Here is a 19,836-nt window from a genome sequence, read left to right on the forward strand (position 1 = left end):
CAAAAAGAGGGACCCTAATAGTTACCCTTGGCCTCTGCTCTGGGAGCTTTACTGAGGAAATAGGAGTGAGGGTGAGCGTTGGCTTTGGAAGGGAGCAGAGTCAGTGTAACCCGACTAGGGAGCCGTAGAGGTTAGGATCTCGGTCCTCAGAGGGTGGTCCACAGACCAGCAGCATCAGCTTCACCCAGGAGCTCTGTAGAAATGCAAAACTCTGGGATGGGCTCCAGAGCTATGGAATGAGAATTTACATTTTAACATGAACTCCCAAGTGTTCCACAGACATTTCCAGTTTGAGAAGCACTGGGGAAGCTTTCCTAGCAGGAAGGCCCGAGGTAGGGGTGGGAGAGGCCAAAGGACACCCAGCCCCTCGGCCTGCTCCAGGGCCCCCTGCCTGACAACCCCCCCCAGTGCTGGAGCCACAGCGACACCTACTGGCCACGGGCATCTAGGCTGCCCCCTCCAGGACATCTGGACCCTATGGTCCTGCTCTGCCTGGCCTCTACCCTGAAGCTGGCATTCCGGAGTTCTGGGGGTCTGGCTTCCCCAGCAATGCTGGAGCAGGTGTAGGATGGGCCAGGGCTTCAGGGTGAAGCAGGGCTATGTGCAGGCTGAGGCGCTGGGGCCTCCGTGTGAGGAAGGCAGGACAGGTGAGCAGGTGTCCTCAGGCACATAGAACTCAGGTCACATACCAGCCCTGGTGTTCTCTCCACACTCAACAGCACAGAATGCATGTTTGCACTCTTCTCTTAGGTCCTCAGCCAAAACGGACAGGGTGCAGCTTCCCAACCCAATCATCATCCAGCAGATGCCCCAGTGGGACTTGAACCTTTGTCTAAACAACTCTTCCTGGAAGCAGGCATTTAGGAGCTACAACAATTGAAAAGTAGCTCAGGGAAGGGGAGTTGCTGGACTATTTCTGGTCCAGGGTGGTGGCTGCTGGAGGAGACTCCCACGACAGAATTCTAAGTTAAAGCAGGAGGCTGAGGCCAAAGGGCAGAGGAGTAAGAGGATGGGGAAGGAAGCCAGCCCACCTCAAGGACAGGGCTCAAGGGACTCGCCCCAGGGGACCGGGCTGGTCCAGAGGGGCCCCTGGGTGCCAGGCTGCTGGGCCAGGGCCACCAGGATCGAGAGAGGGGCCTCCTTCTGGGCAGCAGTCATCCCCCCTCCCATCATTCCCAAATCTCAGTTATCGCTGGATGCCCCTCTAGTCTGCTCTCAGCTCTGAAGAGGGGTTTGCCTGAGAACCAAATGATTGTGATTGCCCACCAGTATCTGCATTAGTGGTGATTAGTTAAAACATCAGAGTCTAAACAGTCAATTGGTTCTAATAATTAATACTATGGCTCAGCTGTGATTGAGAGAGGGTGATGGAGAGAGAGAAGAGAGATGGAAAGAGGAGAGGGAGAGAGGATTGGCAGGGGAGCCCTAGCTCTTTAACTACCATTTTTCTGACACCCCCCGGTCCTTACGCCCCCCCCCCCGGTGCCAGGGCACATCTTGCTCCTGATTCTGTGCGCTCACAAGACTTTTTAATAAATTACATCACTGAGTTATCATAACCACCCTATTAATCTCCGTGTTACAGGTAAGAAGAATGAGGCACAGAAAGGTAAAAGCCAGTAGATGCTCAGTAACAACTTGGTAAATGAACAGATAAATAAATGCATGAAGTACCCAAAACTGAAAACCAAACCCAGGTTAGCCTGACTCCACAAAGTTTGGGGGAAAAGGATTATGGAGGGAAGAATTTGCAGAGACAAAGGGAAAAAGAGAAAACACACAACCACTCTTCTCTCTCCCACCATCTCTCTCCTTATATATGCACTCCTCTCCCACAGGTATTCCTCTCTGCCTCATCACAGAGATACACCTCTCTCTCTCCCTCTCCCTCTCCCTCTCTCTCTCTCTCATAGAAACCTCCATCATTCACCCCTCCCCCCATACTTCCCTCTCTCCGTGTGCCCTTGTGTCCCATGCACACTGGCCTCCGTAGTAAGTAAGCACTCAAAGAGCACTTGGGAATTGAAATAAACACACCCACCCTTTCCTCCCGCCTTCCCGCACACACCCACTCTCTTGCCCCCTCCACGAGTCAGGCCCAGAGGCCTCCAGCTGGGCTGTCTCTGGCTAGGCTTGCTAATCTTTGAACTGTCCCCAGATCGGGAAGGGCCACAGGGACTGCCCTGCCTGGCAGGGGCAGGGGCTCTAGCCCTGTCTCCTTACTTATCCTGGAGCAGGCTCAGCCTGTCCCCACCCCCTCCCCAGGTCAGGCGCAGCGGCAGAGCCAGCGAGCAGGATGGCTGTGTGTGCCTTGCTATTAATCACCCCTCCTGGTCCGCTAACGAGGCTAATGCGGTAAGTGACAATAGCCCATCTTGGTTCCTGATTTAGGGGCTCAGGACGGAAGCTGGGCTCCTGGGAGCGAAGACGTGAATTCTCCACGACACTAAACCTTCAAATAAATCTCCAGTCAGAGAAGCCCAGGGCACTAAATCCCACGCGCCAGTAATTGAAACCCTTAGAGCTTTCCCGGGTAGGGAAATTGCTGAGGAAGAGCAACCAGGGGTTCCAGGTGGGGTGGCAGGACAGCACAGAGGCCGCAGAGGGCCCTGCGACGGGGGGGGCTGCTGGGGACCCTCCCTGAGCACGTGGGTATCTGCCTGTCCTGGTGGGTATGTCTGTCTGTCAGTGTTTCCAGACGTGGGATTTTACTGTCTGGTGGCCACTGTCCACTCTCTTCCCACCAAGTCTATGAACACTTGGTATTTTTCTGGGGCAGCAGTTATGGAGCTTCTGTCTTTTGAGAGCCTCTGCCTTTTGAAGCCCTTGTGGCCTCTGCCTCTCATTGACCATGAAAGCCAGGCTTCGTTTAAGCAAAAGGAATTTTCAACATCACCTCAATTGCCTTCCTTCCCCTCTTCCCACCTCTCTCACCCCCACCCACCCCATCTTTCCCTCCCCTTCTGCACATTCCCCTTCTGTCCCTTTAAGTCCTCCTCCCATTAACTGGGTCACGGAATCATTCAACAGTCACTACCACTCTGTACCAGACCTTCTCCAGGGTCCTGGGTGTACCAGGATGGGTCAGGTCATTTCCCTGCCCTCAAGGAGCTCAGAGTCTACCAGGAGAGACAGATGGATAAAGAAATAACTGCAATATTGTCCGATGTGTGCAATAATTGAGGTGTAGACATATAAGAAATATAACATGAAAAAGAGGAATTCCCTATCAGGGAAAGCTTCAGAGAGGAAGTATTGTCTGAGTGTGATCTTAAAGAATGAATAGGAGTTACAAGTTGTCCACGGAGAGATGGATGTCATGGGCATTATTGGCAGTGAGAATTATAAGTGAACAGCTAGGTCTTGTCCAGCCATACATAGCACACAGCATTGCTGGAAGGGATATGAGACTGGAGAGAAACTGTCTGATAAGGAGTTCAAGATTTCTGCTGTGGGCTTTGGGAGCCAAGGAAGGGTCTTAAGTAGCTGAATGATAGGATCCGATTTGTGTTTTTGGAATATGCTTCTAGCTGTAGAGATAGAAATGGATTAGAGGGGAGAGAGATGCATTAGGAAACTTAAGAGTAAAGACTGGAGATGATGATGCCTGAACGAGGGCACTGCAGAAAAGAGGATGGTTCCGGGGTACTTAGGAGGTAAAAACAGCTACGATGTTGATTTACTGCATGTAGGGGCCTGAGTCGAGAGTAAGAGTCCGGACTGCTGATTTAGGGAATTCTGTGGGTGCTGGTGCCAGCCACTGAAATTGAAAAACAGGAGGAGGGCAGGTCTAGAGGAAGATAAGTCTTGTTTCAGGCACGTTGAGCTTGAAGAGCCTGTGGGACATCCACGTAGAGAATCTGGTGTACAGTGATACATAGGGTTCAGGACTGGAGGTACAAATTGAGGAAATGAAACCAGAGTAGAGATCACGCTGAGAGTGTGCAGAGAGGGGAGTGGATGATGGCGAGGATGACAGCTGACATCAGAGGAAGGAGAGTGGTTGAGAGCATGGGCTCCATTATAGCACTGCCTGGGTGGAAAGTCCGGCAACACCACTTACCAGGTAACCATGGCAAGTTACAGAACTTCTTTTGCCTCTGTGTCCTCATTTATAAAATGAAGGGGGTGGTGAGGAATGGCACAATGCCTGGCACACGGTAAGCATTTGATCAATGTTATCACTTCCCTTCCTCCTCAACTATTCAACTCCTACTTATCCAGCACATCTCATCTTGTGTCTCTTCCTCAGTGAAGCCTTTCTGGATTCCTCTGAGCAGGGCAGATCTCCATATTGTAGGCTCCCATAACCCTGTTCACCTCTCTTTGACACAACTGCAACGTTACAATTATTTGTAAAATTATTTTATTACATGCTTCCTCACTGCTTTGCAGGCTCCATAAGGACATAGATTTCGTGGTATCTTTAGACCTTGGTGTAGTGCCTCACACATGGAAAACACCCAATACATATTTATCGAATTAATAAATGAATATAGCTGCAGTTCCATCATATTTGGCAAATGATGACCATCAAGGATCTGACTGAGAGCAGATTGATTGAGAGTAGGGTGAGGGGGATGAAAATCAGACTGCAATGAGTTTATAAGTGCTTGGGAGATAAAGGAGTATGGACAGCAAGCAAGACTCCTTGGAGCATCTTGGGTGAAAAGGGAAGTAGAAGGAAAGGGCATTAGCTACAATGCTAATGCCATAAGAAAGAGAGGGATGCATTGTTGGTACTGTTGTAACGGGGGAGACTCGAGGATGTATATGCTGATGGAGGGAAGCATGAGGAGGGAAAGGGGAGGACGCAGGAGAGAGGGGAGAACAGGACAGCTTCCCGAGGAATGTGGGCAGGAATGGGATTCTGAGTCCAGGAGAAGGGATTAAGCTAAAACAGGACGGTGCAAACCTCTTGCCCTGAAACTGGAAGAGGAAACAAGGAAGTGAGTTTGGGTCTGGAAGTTGAGGGAATTTGTGTCTAAGGACTTCAAATTTCTGAGTGAAGTTGGCAGTGACGCCACCTAGAAAGAGAGAGAGGGACAGAAGATGGGGAGGGGGACTCGAAACAGTAAAATATTATTGGATTGTCTCTGTGTGAAGGGGAGACAGAGCTGACCAAGGGCACGGAAGAGGATTGCTTAGTAGTGCTGAGATTGGAAACTATGAATTTTTATTGGCACATCTCTGCGTGGCTTTGTGATTTTCCCCAGCTGCACTGAGTCGCCTGTGTGTCTGAGACAAAAAGGAGAATAGCTGGGTTGTAGAGAAGGCAAAGGAAGTAAAGAGGTTGAATATGTTGACAAGAGGGTGTTGCAGTGATGCGCCCTGGGGTCCAGGCTAGAATCCATGAGTAAGTGGTCTCAGGAGGTGGGAGGAGGGGAGAGAGAGAGAAGCAAGTGTGACGGGTACAAGGCCATGAGAGGGCCGGGGGAGAGGGAGTTCTTTCACAGAGCAATTTAGGTTGTTGACAAGGTTCTCCAGGGGGATGTGGAATACAGGACAAAATAACAGGAGCTGAGGAGGTCAGGGCAGTGACAGGGCTCGGGGTGACAGGTGAGTGTCAAAGTCCTTGGCAGATGTGGAGAAGGGGGATAACAGTGATGAGGGATGCAGCGTGGTACTTGCGCTCAGAGCCCAATGAGTGGAGAAGCAGTGGTCTGAAAGCGGCAGTGAGCACTAAGGAAGACACTGACCCCACCTCCTGGCCTGAGGAACCTGGAGTTGGAAGAAAAACAGCCAGCACTGGAGAGGACTGCCGGGAAGTGGTGTCTCTGGGGAATATACCAGGTTTCCGGGAAAGTGAAGAGAGGAAGTAAAGGGAGTATACAGGGAGCAAGGATGGAGAGGATTTTATTGGCATGGTATTCAGTCCCAGAGGGCGTGATGGGAAGATGGTCAAAAGCCCCCTCCACCCCCTCCTTTCCCAGCATCTCTCCTAGGACTGTCTGCGTCTCTAGCCTACCTCCCCCACTTGACATCACTCCTCCTGTACCATCTACTCCCCAGCCCACCTCCCACATGCATGTTCCCCATCCCACCCTCACGGCCCTCTCTCCTCTTCCCACACCTCCTCCCCAGTTCTCTCCTCCCCAGACCCTCTTCCTGCCCTGCCCCACCCCAGCCGGCCTGAGTGAGCAAGAACCCCTGCACCTTCATTTCTCAGGTCACTGCTTGGCTAATGGGCTATTAATTTGCTCAATCGTCCCCTGTGAGGCAAACTCAATTTCTGCCGGCCAGTCGTCCCTCCCTGTCGACAGCGTGATTGATTGGAGGAACAGCTGTCACCGCCCGGCTGCCTGCTCCCTGCCTCCTTCCCCACAAATGCCCGCCGCCCCTCCTCCTCAGGCCGCCGCCCCGCGCCCACAGAGGCAGCGCACCCCTGCCACCTGCCCAAGGATCTGTCGCCGGCAATGAAAAATGACAGAAATATTTAAGGACAAATAAGGCTTCCCAACGCAATTGAAAATGATTACAGGCAGCTACAGATGGGGCCAATCTGATGCGCAGCAGCAAATCAAATCGAATTTCCTTATCGGTGTATTATTTTAGGCGTTATCTGGCACGTTGATGCAGTTATCAATTCAATTTCAGCCGCCGGTCCGCTGTTTACTGTCTCGGCTTTGCTGGGAAAAGGTAAACATGCTCAGCCCAGCAAATTAATTTCTGGCTGAAACCAGAGGCTACAAAGAACTGCTCCGCAGGACTCACGACCCCCCACCTTGGCCATGGGCTACAGTGGGCCAGGCTGGCTGGGCCTGGGGCAGGCCAGAGCTTGCCCAGAGAGCAGAAGCCCCACTAGCTGCCTGCCCCTGCCTGGCCCCATCCCCAAGCAGGATTCAGGGCTCCTAGCGGGCTGAGGTGACCGCTGTTGACTCCGCGGCTGGTGCCAGGGAGAGGTGAAGGTCTCCCATTAATTCTCAGCTAAAAATGACAAGTTCGTCTTGGACGACAATTAAATGAAGTCAGTAATTGATGCTAATTGATCTCCAGATGCGAGGGCTCCCCTCAGCCTTAGCAGCGCGAGGCTGTCTTGCTCGCTCTGCCCACCCCAGCCCTTGCACACCCCCAGCCCTTCTCTCTCCCCCTCTCCTGGTCCTTGCACAACCCCCCTGGGCTCTGGGGCTCTGGACCCCAGAGGTCTGTGGGAGACAGCTGGCCGGGGCTAGGCTAGCAGGCTGTGCCCAAGGCCAAGAAGCTGGCCCACTGCCCACCCAGCCCCGCAGACATTTGTAATCAGTGCCCCAACTTCCCCCCATGAGCTTAGAAGGCAGGTAACGCTGCCCTCCTCGGCGCTTCAGGATTTACTGCCCATAGCTGCTGGAGGTTCCCACTTCATTTTTATAAGCCCATAGTCAGAGCCAGCAGGGGGTAAAGCACACTTGGATTTGCTTTACACAGTCCAGTCCTAGCATTTTGGCTCCACAGCAAGGAAGACACTGGGGGAGAATGAAGTGTGTGGGGAGAGTGTCCGGGTGTACTCAGTCTACATTTGCATATATACGTGTGCTCACATGTGTTCGTCTAGATGGGAACAAATACCCACACTTGTCTGAGCACGTGTGTGTGCCAGTGCCCACACGTGCGTGTGTGTGTCCAGACATTTGAGAGGCTATGTGTGCATGTCTAGATGTGGATATTGTCCTGAACTGGGCCCTTTTCTGCAGTTCATAATAAAGCCTAATCCCAGGGAACTCTGGGAAGCCCATCCACCCTACCCACCACTGGCCTGGCCCAGCACAGGGCACTGTCTGGAAGTCATTAGATAAGGGAGGAGGGGAACTTAGCTAAGAGGAGAGAGGCTGCAGTCGTGTTTGGGGCAGCCAAGGTCAATGGTGTGAGATAGCTGTGACCCCTGAAGCCCCACCAGCCTCTCAACAGTCTGGCTGGTGCACTTGGCTGGAGCAAATGCTCATGGGGCCAAGCATTTAGGGTCCACGCCCAAGACTCAGTGAGCTTGATTATGCCTTGGCCCAGAGCCCTTGGTTCCAGCTAGAGCCCAAGCGTGAGCCTAGACTACCCACAGGCTGACCTCCTCCTGGCTGTCTTGCAGATGTTTGCCATTGGCCACCCAAGAGCCATGTCTGGCTCAATCCAGGCCCCCTCTATTGCTAGAGACAGTAAATAGCAGCCATCACAATAGGGGTCAGGGCACCAGCCCGGCTCCTGTTTCACAAGAACCTGGAGCTGGCAGGAGGCCGTGTGGAATGGGCAATGCCTATCTGAGTCTCTGCCAGCAGAGCAGAGGGAGAAGGGAAGATGGCAAGGGCATGTGGGCATGAACATGTCACCCCTATGAATTCTACCTGAGTGTATATGTCACGTGTCAGGGAGCCAGTGCTGTGTGAGGGGGTCCTCCTTATGCAAGGAAGAGGAGCAAGGGAAGAAGAGCATATACAGTAGGATAGATGAACAGACCAGACCAGACCAGACCAGGGGCGAGGTAGGGGCAAGGAGCCAGAGAAAACCCCCTCAAAGTCTCCCAGCTAGCATCTGCGTCTTCAGGGGGTTTAGCAAGGTCAGTGATCACTTATTCATTCATTCAAGGAATATCTTTTCGTTCCTACTTTTACTACTACTATCCTCTTACTATGGCTATGCCCTCTGCTAGACACTGGGGCTATAGCAGTAAACAAGTTACTCCCTGACCTCAAGAAATTTACAGTCTAAAGAGAGCAACAGGCACATGATAGGCAATTATAACACCGTGTGACCAGAGGAAGCGCAAGAAGCTGTGGCAACGCAGAGGATGCACCTCGTGCAGTCGGAGGAGTCGGGAAAGGCTCCCTAGAAGAAAGAATTCAGAGCCTTAAAGGATGAGTGAGATTTAGCCAGCCTGTGCAAATGGTCCCTGCCATATCCTTTTTGGTTGCTTGGCAAGCCCAAAGCAGAGACAGATAGACCTATTTGGTTCCAAGTGACTCTGGAACTGCTAAAAATGTCACCAGACCGCCAGCCACTGCCCTGGGGTCTGGGCAGGAGGGTGCACAGCTGTTTTCAGGGCACCCCTGGGCACTGGTGGATAAGGATGGGCCATAGCTAAATACACGTCTCCCCTCTGCCCGCCCCACCCCCACCTCCTCGATCAGGGATGCCTATTAATCCTGACAAATGATGACTTACGAACATGTAATGCAAACTGATTCATCATACATTCAAATCCACCGCCCCGCCCCAGCGGGAGGCCCCAGCCAGACAAGTGTATTACACGGATAATGTATTTGACGTATTAATAAAACCAGCCGCATTGCTCTGGCGCGGGGACTGGGGAATGCCAATATACGATGACAGATCACATATTGATGAAATCCAGATGTTTGGAATCATAGTCTTGGGGCCTTGTTCATATTGACTGAAGGTAAAAAATGCCATCTGTCAGCATGTTAACTCTTCGTGTCCCACGCTCAGCAGAGGCACCAATCATCGTTTTCTGGAGAGAAGAGAAGGAAGAGGGGAATGAGTGAGAGGGCAGAGTGGTGGCTTGGATGGATGTGCTGGGGTAGATGGGTGTACTGTGGACATGATGAGTGGAAGGGACCCTTTTCATGCCTTGTGTTCTTAACCTCTCAGCAGCATGCGACCCTATCGATGACGCTCCCCCCTCCTTGAAACTCTTCCCTTCTTGGCTTTAATGACATCACCTTGTTTTCATCCTCCTCTTGGCTGTTCCTTCTTAGTCTTCAATGACTTAAACTTCCTCCACCTGTTGGAGTTACTCAGGGTTCTGTTCCAGCCTCTTCTTACTGTACGCTCTGGCCCTAGGTGATCTCACCTACTCTTAACTTTTGATGAGTATTTACCACATGCGAAACATTGTTCTAGACACAGAACATGCAGTGGTGAATGTCAGTCTTTATCTCGTCAGCGTCTCCAGTTCTCTAATTCTAGCTCTGGCTCACATATAGTGCCTACTCAGCATTTTCACAGGGTTGCCTTAACAGTTCCTCAAAGTAAGTTTATCCAAAACTGAACTCATTTTCTTCCTTACCAAGCCTACTGCTCTTCCTCCTGTTCCACAAGTCAGTAAATGGTCTAACACCTAGCCGTTGCTCAAGTCAGGCAGCTTGAAGTCATCCTTGACTCCTCTCTGTCCTTGAACCCCCATGTCCAATCCACCCGCTTCTGTTCATCTCCATCATCATCCACATCATCTCACTAGAGCAGGTCACCTTCATGTCTCACCTGAGTTAGTCAGATAACCTCCTAGATGGTCTTCCTGCACTTGATCTTGTCCCCTTAGACCATTCTCCGCTTTGCAGTTAGAATGATCCTTTTAAGATGCAAGTCTGGGACTTCCCTGGTGGCGCAGTGGTTAAGAATCCGCCTACCAATGCAGGGGACACGGGTTCGAGCCCTGGTCCGGGAAGATCCCATGTGCCGCGGAGCAACTAAGTCCGCGCGCCACAACTACTGAGCCGGTGCTCTAGAGCCTGCGAGCCACAACTACTGAAACCGCGCGCCTAGAGCCTGTGCTCCACAATAAGAGAAGCCACGGCAATGAGAAGCCTGCACACTGCAACGAAGAGTAGCCCCCACTTGCCACAACTAGAGAAAGCCCGCGTGCAGCAACAAAGACCCAACGCAGCCAAAAATAAATAAATTTTTTTAAAAAAAAGATGCAAGTCTGATATGTCACTTCCCTGCTTAAAATTCTTCAATGGCTTCTCACTGTATGTTTAAAAATATTAATAATAAGCCAAAATCATTAACATAGTTGAAAAGTCTTCCAGGATCTGGCCTCTCTTTCATCAGCTCTCAGTGCTCTGCCCCTCACTCTCTGCTCCAGCCATACTGGACCCTTTTCAATTATTCACTTAGGCTTTCTCCCCTCTGTACCTTCAAACATGCTGTTTTCTATCTAGAAACACTACTTCACCATCATTGCTTGACTGGTTCCCAGTCATTCTTCAAGCCTTTGCTTAAATGTCACTTATTTCTCCTCCCAGACCAGATGATATACTCCCATAGTTCCACGTACTTCCCTTGTTCTAAGACCACGCTGGGGATGTTTGTTGAATGTCTCTATCCACAGTTAGTTCGTAAGCTCCCTGAGGGCAGAGAGTGTGTCTGTCTGTTCATTACTGCATGGCATCCATACTGTAGCAGACCCATCTTTGGTACTCAGTTGACATTTGTCAGTGATTATTGAATCATTACCAAGGTGGGTGGATAGGTAGGTAGGTAGCTGGGTATTATGCAGTGGTTAAAAGCACTGGCTTTGGAGTCAGACAGATATGGATTTAAATCTCTGCTCTGAACCTTCCAGCTGTCATTTCATTGTTCTGAGCTCCGTTTTCCTCATCAGTGAGATAGAGACAGATTAATTATACCTATCTCATTGGACTGTTGTAAGGATTAAATGAGATTACATATGTGCAGCATTAAACCTACAGCCTAACATATAATAGCACTCAATAAACTCTTATTATTGTTAATGGGCAGATAATGTTTAAGTGGATGGATGGATATATTGACAAACAAACCAGTAAATAGTTCTATGGGTATGGATGGATAGGAAGAAGGAACTCCATGGAAGCCAAAAGGGCCAGGGTACCTACTGAGTGGTACACAATCTTGATCATAGCAGGGAAGAAGCCTGGATACAGGGCAAGGCCAGGCTGGTGTCAGGATGGGGTAGATCCAGGCACAAACAGCAAACTGTGCTAGTGTCCTACTAGAGATAATAGGGACTCAGCACACAGCCCTGATTTAACTAGATCCTCACAAAAGTCCTGAGAGTTAGTTGTTATTATCCCTGTTTCAGACAAGAAGAAACTAAAGCTCAGACATGTTAAGTGATTTGCCTAATGTCTCACAGCTAGTAAGAGGCAACTCTGTTGAACGTTGCTTGAAGGCTCTCGGTCACCAGGAAATGGAAGCCCTTCCGTCGGGATTGCAGGAGGAAAAGGGTGGAGCGCACACATATGTACACATAAACACACATGTATACACACGTACATACTCTTGAAAGTCCCAGCCTCCACTGCCAGTTGTCATTAGAGTTACCCTCCCCCTCATTTTAACCCTCCCCATTCTTAAGTCAGACACCAGTCAGTCAAGCTCTGCCTTTTGTTGTCCGTGGAAAAAAGATAATGAATTTGGGGTTTGCTGCTTGAATAAACAGAGAGGCAAGAATGGAACCCACAGGCAGCAGAACTGGGACAAAACCAAACAGGCCAAGCTGGAGAGGGAATCACATGTTTGGGAGTTGCAAGGCGGGATGTGGGTTAGTGATCTAGGAAGGGAGGGTTTTCCCTTTGAATGAGACCCTCATTCTCCAGGGCCCAGTTCTGCACCAGGCCTCACTATGCAAGATGGCAGAGGAGCAGCTGTGCCAGCCCTTGAGCTGCCAGTGGTCAGCAGTTCCCAACAGAGGGGCACAACAGAGGGCTGATCCTTGACCCCAGGTACCTGAGGCCTTGATCCAAGGCTTGAGGGCCGGACTAGCTGGAGCCTGGCCCAGGCCAGGGAAAAGCTACTTGGCTGCACTGCCCCTCCTCAGCAGGCCTGTCCCCCGCTGCTTACAACCTCAGGCAGTCACTTCCTGGTGGAGCCTGGCTGTTTTCTGGTGGGGAGCTATCCCGGCAGCTCAGAAAGGGGAAGGGACCCTCTGGAGGTCCCACGACTAAGGAGCCTCCAGGCAGGGCCTGACTTAGCCCTGACTCTCTGCTCTTTGAGCTGGCGGTGCCCCGTGTGAGGCCGAGGGTAGGGTCAGGCCGCTCTGCTCCCTGCTCTCCTCCTGCTTGGGTGATACTGCGGCAGCCGGAGAGGTGGAGGTGTCCGGAGCGGCGGAGCCGGCGGCGGGGCGGCGGGAGGGAGGTGCGGTAATGAATGTGGACGGGAGGCGGAATGAGCGATCCGTCTTTGCATGGGAGGGGAGGGGAGGGGAGGGGAGGGGGCCGCGCGCCTTCCCCCCACACACTCACACACTCAATCAGGCGCTGTCAGACCTCCGGCCGCCTGGCATTTTGGTGAAGAATCTCTCAGCTAAAAATTGTTGTCAGTCCCATTTCCTCGTTATCAGTGCAAGGGCTGAGGCAGCGCCCGGGGATTAGCAGAAGCGGCGAGCGCCCGCGCCGCCATCCACTGCCGATAACACCGGGCCTCCTGCCTCACCTCCCCCATTCATCATCTTTAGCAGTGACAGCCCGTCCCAGTCGCTGTCCCCATCCCCTCATGCTTCCCGCGTCTCCCCACGATGCTGCTCAGCCTGGCTCCTGACCTCCCTGGAGAGCTAGGCCTCCTGAAGAGGGACGGGATTCAACCTAGGCCCCTCGGACCTAGACCCACCTGTGGCCGAGGGCTTGGCCAGCTGTGGGGTGGGAGGGCGGGGTCAGGAGTGAGGAATGCTCTAGGAGAAGATGCCTTCTGACAGCCCGCCCCTGGTGGGCTCGGCCTGCCTACCTGCGATGCTGGCAGAGGTGTTGGAGAAGGGATTCCTGCATTAGATGGGCAGCTGGACTAAGGATTTCTGGAAGCCTCTCCAGCCTGAGATGGACTCCCAGATACTGGGAACTGTGGAAGGGAAGAGCCAAAGGATGCCTAGGAAGAGTAGGGGGTTGAAGACTTTGTTCCCACCCCTGCAAGACCACAGCCCCTTCCTTTTGGCCATCCCCAGCGGTTTTATGGCCCATTTTATGGCCACTGTAATGGCCCAGGTCAAAAGCTTCAGGGAGCTGTATTCTGGGAATTATGCAAACGAGGAGCAGGCCCAGGGCCAGAGTATGGATTTTGTCATTAAACCTGGGCAGGCCATGTCGTTAGTGCAGTAAAACCCACGTCATGACCACAGGTCTCAATATAAAATTATAGGGAACACAGCAGGGGAGGGGAAGAAGGGGGCCCACAGCCATGCTGACACCTGCCTTTCCAGCCCTTGAGAAAATGGGGGTGGGATGGAGGGCATAGTCTGCAGGGTCCCTCCGCTGATCCCTGTGAGTGCTATTCCTGAAGCTGGGAGCCAGTAAGAGGACCCTTCCCCAAAAGGGAAACTGAGGCCAACCTCAGAAAAGTAGAAGATCCCTGTCAACAAAACAGATGAACTGAGGACAGGTATATGGGAATGCTGGTGCCTGCTCCCAGGTGTAGAGGGAGGAACCTGGGCTCTAGGAAGCCCTAAGAGCCGTACTTGGTATCCCAGGCTGAGAGGGGCTGAAATCCTGATATTTCCACCTCAGCTCCTAGCCCATGCCCTAGATCCTACTCTTTCTCCATTCTTCTCTCTTACCATTTCCCCTCTTATGCCCAGATCCTTCCTCAGTGCTTGGTTTCAACAGCCTTGTCAACTCTCCCTTATTCATCCTTCATGCCTGCCATCAAGCAATGCCCACCCCCCATCCCCCCCGGCTGGGTCCTACCACCATCCTCTGGTCCCTTCCTGCCCACCCCCACAAGCACCCATTCACGCCTCCCTCAGCCCTGACCAGGGCTGCACTGACTGCAATCACTGATTTTCTTTTTCAGCTTTACCACTAGTTTGTGATCTCCTTGAGGCCAGGAATGTGTTATCTTTATCTCGGAGAAAGGGATAAAGATATCTCAGTTTCTCATAGAATAATACCTGATGTAGAATAATTGTTTGATACGTGTTTGCTGAATGTATAAATAAATGAAGCAATGAGATCAAGAGCCAAGTTCAGAGGCCCCTGCCTAGTTCTGAGCCTCAGTTTCCCCATCTGTAAAATAAAGATAATGGCCTGCAGAATTTCTAGGGCCTCACTCGCCTCTGAAATTTTCTGGCTGAATAAAGTTAGAATGAGCTTAGACTCCTCATCTCCTCACTCCCAGACCGGGACCACATCTGCTTCTTTTTTTTTTTTTTTTTTTTTGCTGTATGCGGGCCTCTCACTGTTGTGGCCTCTCCCGTTGTGGAGCACAGGCTCCGGACGCACAGGCTCAGCGGCCATGGCTCACAGGCCCAGCCGCTCCGCAGCATGTGGGATCTTCCCGGACAGGGGCACGAACCGGTGTCCCCTGCATCGGCAGGCGGACTCTCAACCACTGCGCCACCAGGGAAGCCCCACATCTGCTTCTTTTACTCAGAGCTGCCTTCCAGCTGCTGTCCCCTGAGCATCTGAGGCCCAGCCACCAGGGCACATGATCAGTAGAGTCCCTTCCCTTCCTCACAGACCTAGTCACACCAACTAGAGCCATCCCGACCCGACCCCGGCACACACAAAGCCTCCCCAGCTGACATCCCAGCTCTGCAAAGGTCATCTTGCTTCTGGGGCAGTTAGCTCTTCGTTCCTACCTCCCCTCCTTCCCTTCCTCTTCTCCACTGTCTCATTTCACCGTTGAGCATCTAATCTATGCCAGGTCTTTTTTCTATTGTCTATAGATTAAAAGATGGTTAAGAAATGGTCCCCACCCACAAGAAACTCACAACTCAATCATTCATTCCTTTGCTTCCATTCTCTGCCTGGAACTCTTTTAAGGCACATCTCAAATTTCATTTCTTTGGTTAAACCTTCTCTTTTTCCACTCCTCAAAACACACACCCAGAATGAATCACTCCCTCCTCTGAGCTCTCAGATGACCTCGTCTGGGCATCCAGGAGAGCCGTGATCACCCTCAGTCTTGTGTCAAAAGGAGGTGGGTTCTTGTGTTCAGCCTGAACTGGGAATTCCCTCAGGCATAGGGTTACTAGACTTAGCAAATAAAAATACAGGACGTCCCGGTAAATTTGAATTCTAGAAAATCGATGAATAAGTTTTAACATAAGTATATCCTGTGTAATGGTTGAGACATATTTATATGAAAAAATTATTCATTATTTATGTGAAGTTCAACTGGGCATCTTGTATTTTATCTGGCAACCCTACTGAAGCAACCATCTTAGTCATCACTGGCATGGCCCTTTATCTCTCTAAAAGCTAATTTGACCCTCCCTAAGCACCAGAGGAAAGAAGAAGCAGGGAGAAAGATGTGGCCTTAAGCTAAAGAAGTCCTTCCTACAGTCAGAGTTTACATGGATAGACAGGGATGTTTCTAGATGAATAGGGCTCCTCAACACTGTGCCTGTTAGCAGAGGCCAGGGGAGCATTGGCTGGGGAGAGTGGCAAGGGAGGGAGTTTCGGTATCCCAGTGGGTGCACTAGGCAACCTGCAGGCCCCTTCCTAGCACCGTGTGCTCTGGTTACCATCAGGGACAGGGTGGGGACAGAGTTCAGGCTCCCAGTGGGCCCCCAAGTCAGCATAGCCAGTGCTAAACCCACGTGTGGTTGTGTGTTGGGGGTACACAATTTGCAGGGCATTTTGGAGGGGAAGAGCTCAGAATCTGTTATACTCACAGAGGCCAATGAGGTTATCCAGGTGAGAGGGAGTGAGACCTGAACTGGGAGAATGTAGATTCCAGGAATACTGAAGCAGAATGGAGAGGACTTGGTGGTTAAATGAATGTGGGAAGGGGAGTAAGGCCAGGGAGGGGGCCAAGGGCGAGGCGAAGGTTACTGGCTTGGGTGACCAGGTGAATGCAGGTGTCTTTCACTGAGAAGAGCACTGCTGAAGAGGGCAGGGAGGGGAAAGTGAAGAACCTGAAGTACTCAATTCTGGATTGTAGAGTTTCAGATTTTTGTGGGACATTCAGGCATTTATGTCCATTAGGCATTTGGATATAGGGGTCTGAAGAATACGGTAGGGATCTGGCATAGAGAAATGGATTCTGGAGTCGGCAGGGCACAGGTGGGAGTGATGGCCATAAGAATGAACAAGATCATCCCAAATGCAGAGGGAGGAGAGGAGAGGCCATGGAAAGAAGCATGGGGAAAAGTGAGGAACTGGGAGAGGATGCCACCCTGGCAGTCACCCAGGTCCTTTTCTGTCTTTCCCACTAAACTGTGAGCACCTCAGGTTCAGGGACTAGATCGGATTATATTCTGTGTCCCCACCACTCTGCACTAAGCCTGGTTCAGTGAAGACATCAATGTTTGTTGAATGACTGCAGGAAAGAATCCCCTTTCTCCCTCTTTTCTTCCTTCTCCCACTTTGGGGAGTGTGAAAGCAGTGAGGCTAAGGTAGAGACATAGAGGGCCCTGGATACTCTGGGTGATGGTGTGATTAAACAAGACCTGCTTCACTAACGTGTGAAATGAAGTGATCAAGGTTTGATTGCACAGAGCATTGATTGCGTCCTGATAGATTTCCGAGAGGGGCAGCTGGCTGGGGAGGTGCCGTGCACAGCCACAGCCTCTGGAACTGCAAAGCTGAGTGATGTTCATGGGCTCTGAGACCCTCAGGCTCACCCTTCCTCTAGGCTAAGAAGCCCTAGGAGGTAGCAGCCGGCTTGGGGTAGAGGACTGGGACAAGGCATTTCCCTCCACATATAGCCCGGCTTATACGTCTGTCTCTTCTTCCCTTACCAGGTAAGAAAAAGGCAGCAGCACTGTTTGACAGCCAGGCTCCTATTTGCCCCATCTGCCAGGTCCTGCTGAGGCCCAGCGAGCTGCAGGAGCATATGGAACAAGAGCTGGAACAGCTGGCGCAGCTGCCTGCCAGGTAAGCCACCTGACGGGGAGCCTGCCCACCGGAGGCCTCCACTCGGGGTTCTGGCCAACAGGTCCCAGCCTTTTGGCACAAGGCAAGGCCCTGCTGCCATTCTCCACTCTGCTTTCAATCCTCAGCTCCACCAGCTGAATGGTGCTGCCTTTCTCTTCTTGCTCTGGTTTTGGAGATGTGAGGAGAGTGAGCCTCAGCCTCAAAAGGGCACAAGAGGAGCTGGAAAGGGGAGGAGCCTCAGGGCAGGGTTACGGAAGCAGGGCCCAGGCCTGGCAGCTCCCCCAGAAGTGCAGCCTGGGGTTGCCATCCACCTTCTCTATGAATCTCAAGGTCTGAACGGTGACAATTTTGAGAACGTGCTCAGGTGTGTCCCCCCTGCTCCACCCCACCTCCCTTGTCCCTGCCTGAAGGACTGAGCAGAGCCTCCTCCCGGGCCTTGTGGAGGAGCTATGGTTGTTAAAGGCAGCAGAGGAGGTGTGTAGCAAATTACCCCAAAGCTTAGCAGTTTAAAGCAACCATTTCATGATGCTTGTAGAATCTGTGGGGTCAGGAATTCAGACAGAGCACAGAGGGGGTGGCTTGTGTCTGCTTCATGATATCTGGGGCCCCAGCTGGGAAGACATGGTGGCTGGAAGCTGGGATCGCCTGGCTGCTTCATTCACACATCTGGTGGTTGATGTTGGCTGTCAGCTGGGGCCGTAACCAAAGCACCTACACATGGCTTCTCCTTGTGGCCTGTGCTTCCTCATAGCATGGCAGCTTAGGGCTCGACAGCAAATGTTCCAGTCAATGAGATGGAAGCTGGACCACCATTTATAACTTAGCCTCAGAAATCACTTAACATCACTTCTGCTGTCCTCTCTTGGTTGAGGCAGTATTAGCCCACCCAGATTTTAGGGGCAAGGACATACACCCCACCTTTTGATGGAGAAGTGGCAAGCTTCTATTACAGAAGAACATGTGGGATGGGAGACATGGTCGTAGCCATCTCTGGGGGAAAGGGGAATACAGTCTGTTCCACTACTCCCAATCCCACCCCTTGTTCAGTTCAAGTCACCAGACTTGACTGATCTTCCTTCCTCTACCCTCTCACCTAATCCCCCGTGCAGGGTGTAGGGCACCAAAGGTGAATCAGAAATGGTCCCATGTAAGTTGGTGCAGCCAATATGGAAAACAGTATGGAGGTTCCTCAGAAAACTAAAAATAGAGCTACCATATGATCCAGCAATCCCACTCCTGGGCATATACCCAGTCAAAAGTGTAATTCAAAAAGATACATGTGCCCCTATGTTCACAGTGGAACTATTCACAATAACCAAAACATGGAAACAACCTAAATGTCCATCAACAGATGAATGGATAAAGAAGATATGGTACATATATACAATGGAATACTACTCAGCCATAAAAAAACAACGAAATAATGCTGTTTGCAGCAACATGGATGGACCTAGAGATTATCATACTAAGTGAAGTCAGAAAAAGAAAGACAAATACCATACGATATCACTTATATGTGGAATCTAAAATATGGCACAAATGAACCTATCTACAAAACAGAAACAGACTCACAGACATAGAGATCAGACTTTTGGTTGCCAAGGGGGAGTGGGGGGGGAGTGGGGGAGGGAGAGGGATGGACTGGGAGTTTGGGGTTGGTAGATGCATACTATTACATTTAGAATGGATAAACAACAAGGTCCTACTGCACAGGGAACTATACCCAATCTCCTGGGATAAACCATAATGGAAAAGAATATAAAAAAACATGTCTCTATGTGTATAACTGAGTCACTCTGATGTACAGCGGAGATTGGCACAGCATTGTAAATCAACTACACTTCCATTTAAAAAAAGAAGAAAGAAAGAAATGGTCCCACCCTCAGGAGCTCATAATAGCAGAGTAAGGAGAGCCAAGCACTAGAAACCCTGAGGGATGGAGACTGCTCTACAGGAAGAACAGGAGCTGTGGGAGCATCGAGGAGGCAGCAAACCCAGCTCAGAGCAGAGAAGGCCTCCTAAGGGAGGTGAGGCCTGGGCTGAATTTTGAAGGCCAAAATACTAGTTGCTGTGTTACAAATTCCTCCAAAAATCCATGGCTTAAAACAGCAAACACTTAATATTTCGGTTTCTGTGGGTCATCAGTTCAGACACAGCTTAGTTGGGTAATTGTGGGTAGTTGTGGGTAGTTGTGGCTTCTGGCTCAGTCTCTCATGAGGCTGCAGCCAGGATGTCAGCCAAGGTTGCAGTCATCTGAAGGTTTGACGGGGGCTGCAGCATCCGTTCCCAGGTTGGCTCACTCGCATGGCTGTTGGCAGGAGGCCTCGGTTCCTCAACATGC

At 51.2% G+C, this 19,836-nt stretch overlaps 1 protein-coding gene across 2 annotated transcripts in view; it reads left to right on the forward strand.

The window, feature by feature from the left end:
* Window positions 1-19,836, forward strand: part of RNF220 (ring finger protein 220) — a 224,438-nt gene that overhangs the window by 170,258 nt on the left and 34,344 nt on the right. For both annotated transcript variants that reach the window (XM_065881242.1, XM_065881240.1), the window contains one exon: window positions 17,363-17,495. In XM_065881242.1, coding sequence (XP_065737314.1) covers window positions 17,363-17,495 — 133 coding nt within the window. The remainder of the gene's footprint in view (window positions 1-17,362; window positions 17,496-19,836) is intronic.

The sequence above is a fragment of the Phocoena phocoena genome, chromosome 1, assembly GCF_963924675.1.
Source record: "Phocoena phocoena chromosome 1, mPhoPho1.1, whole genome shotgun sequence".
In the NCBI taxonomy this organism is placed as follows: domain Eukaryota; kingdom Metazoa; phylum Chordata; class Mammalia; order Artiodactyla; family Phocoenidae; genus Phocoena; species Phocoena phocoena.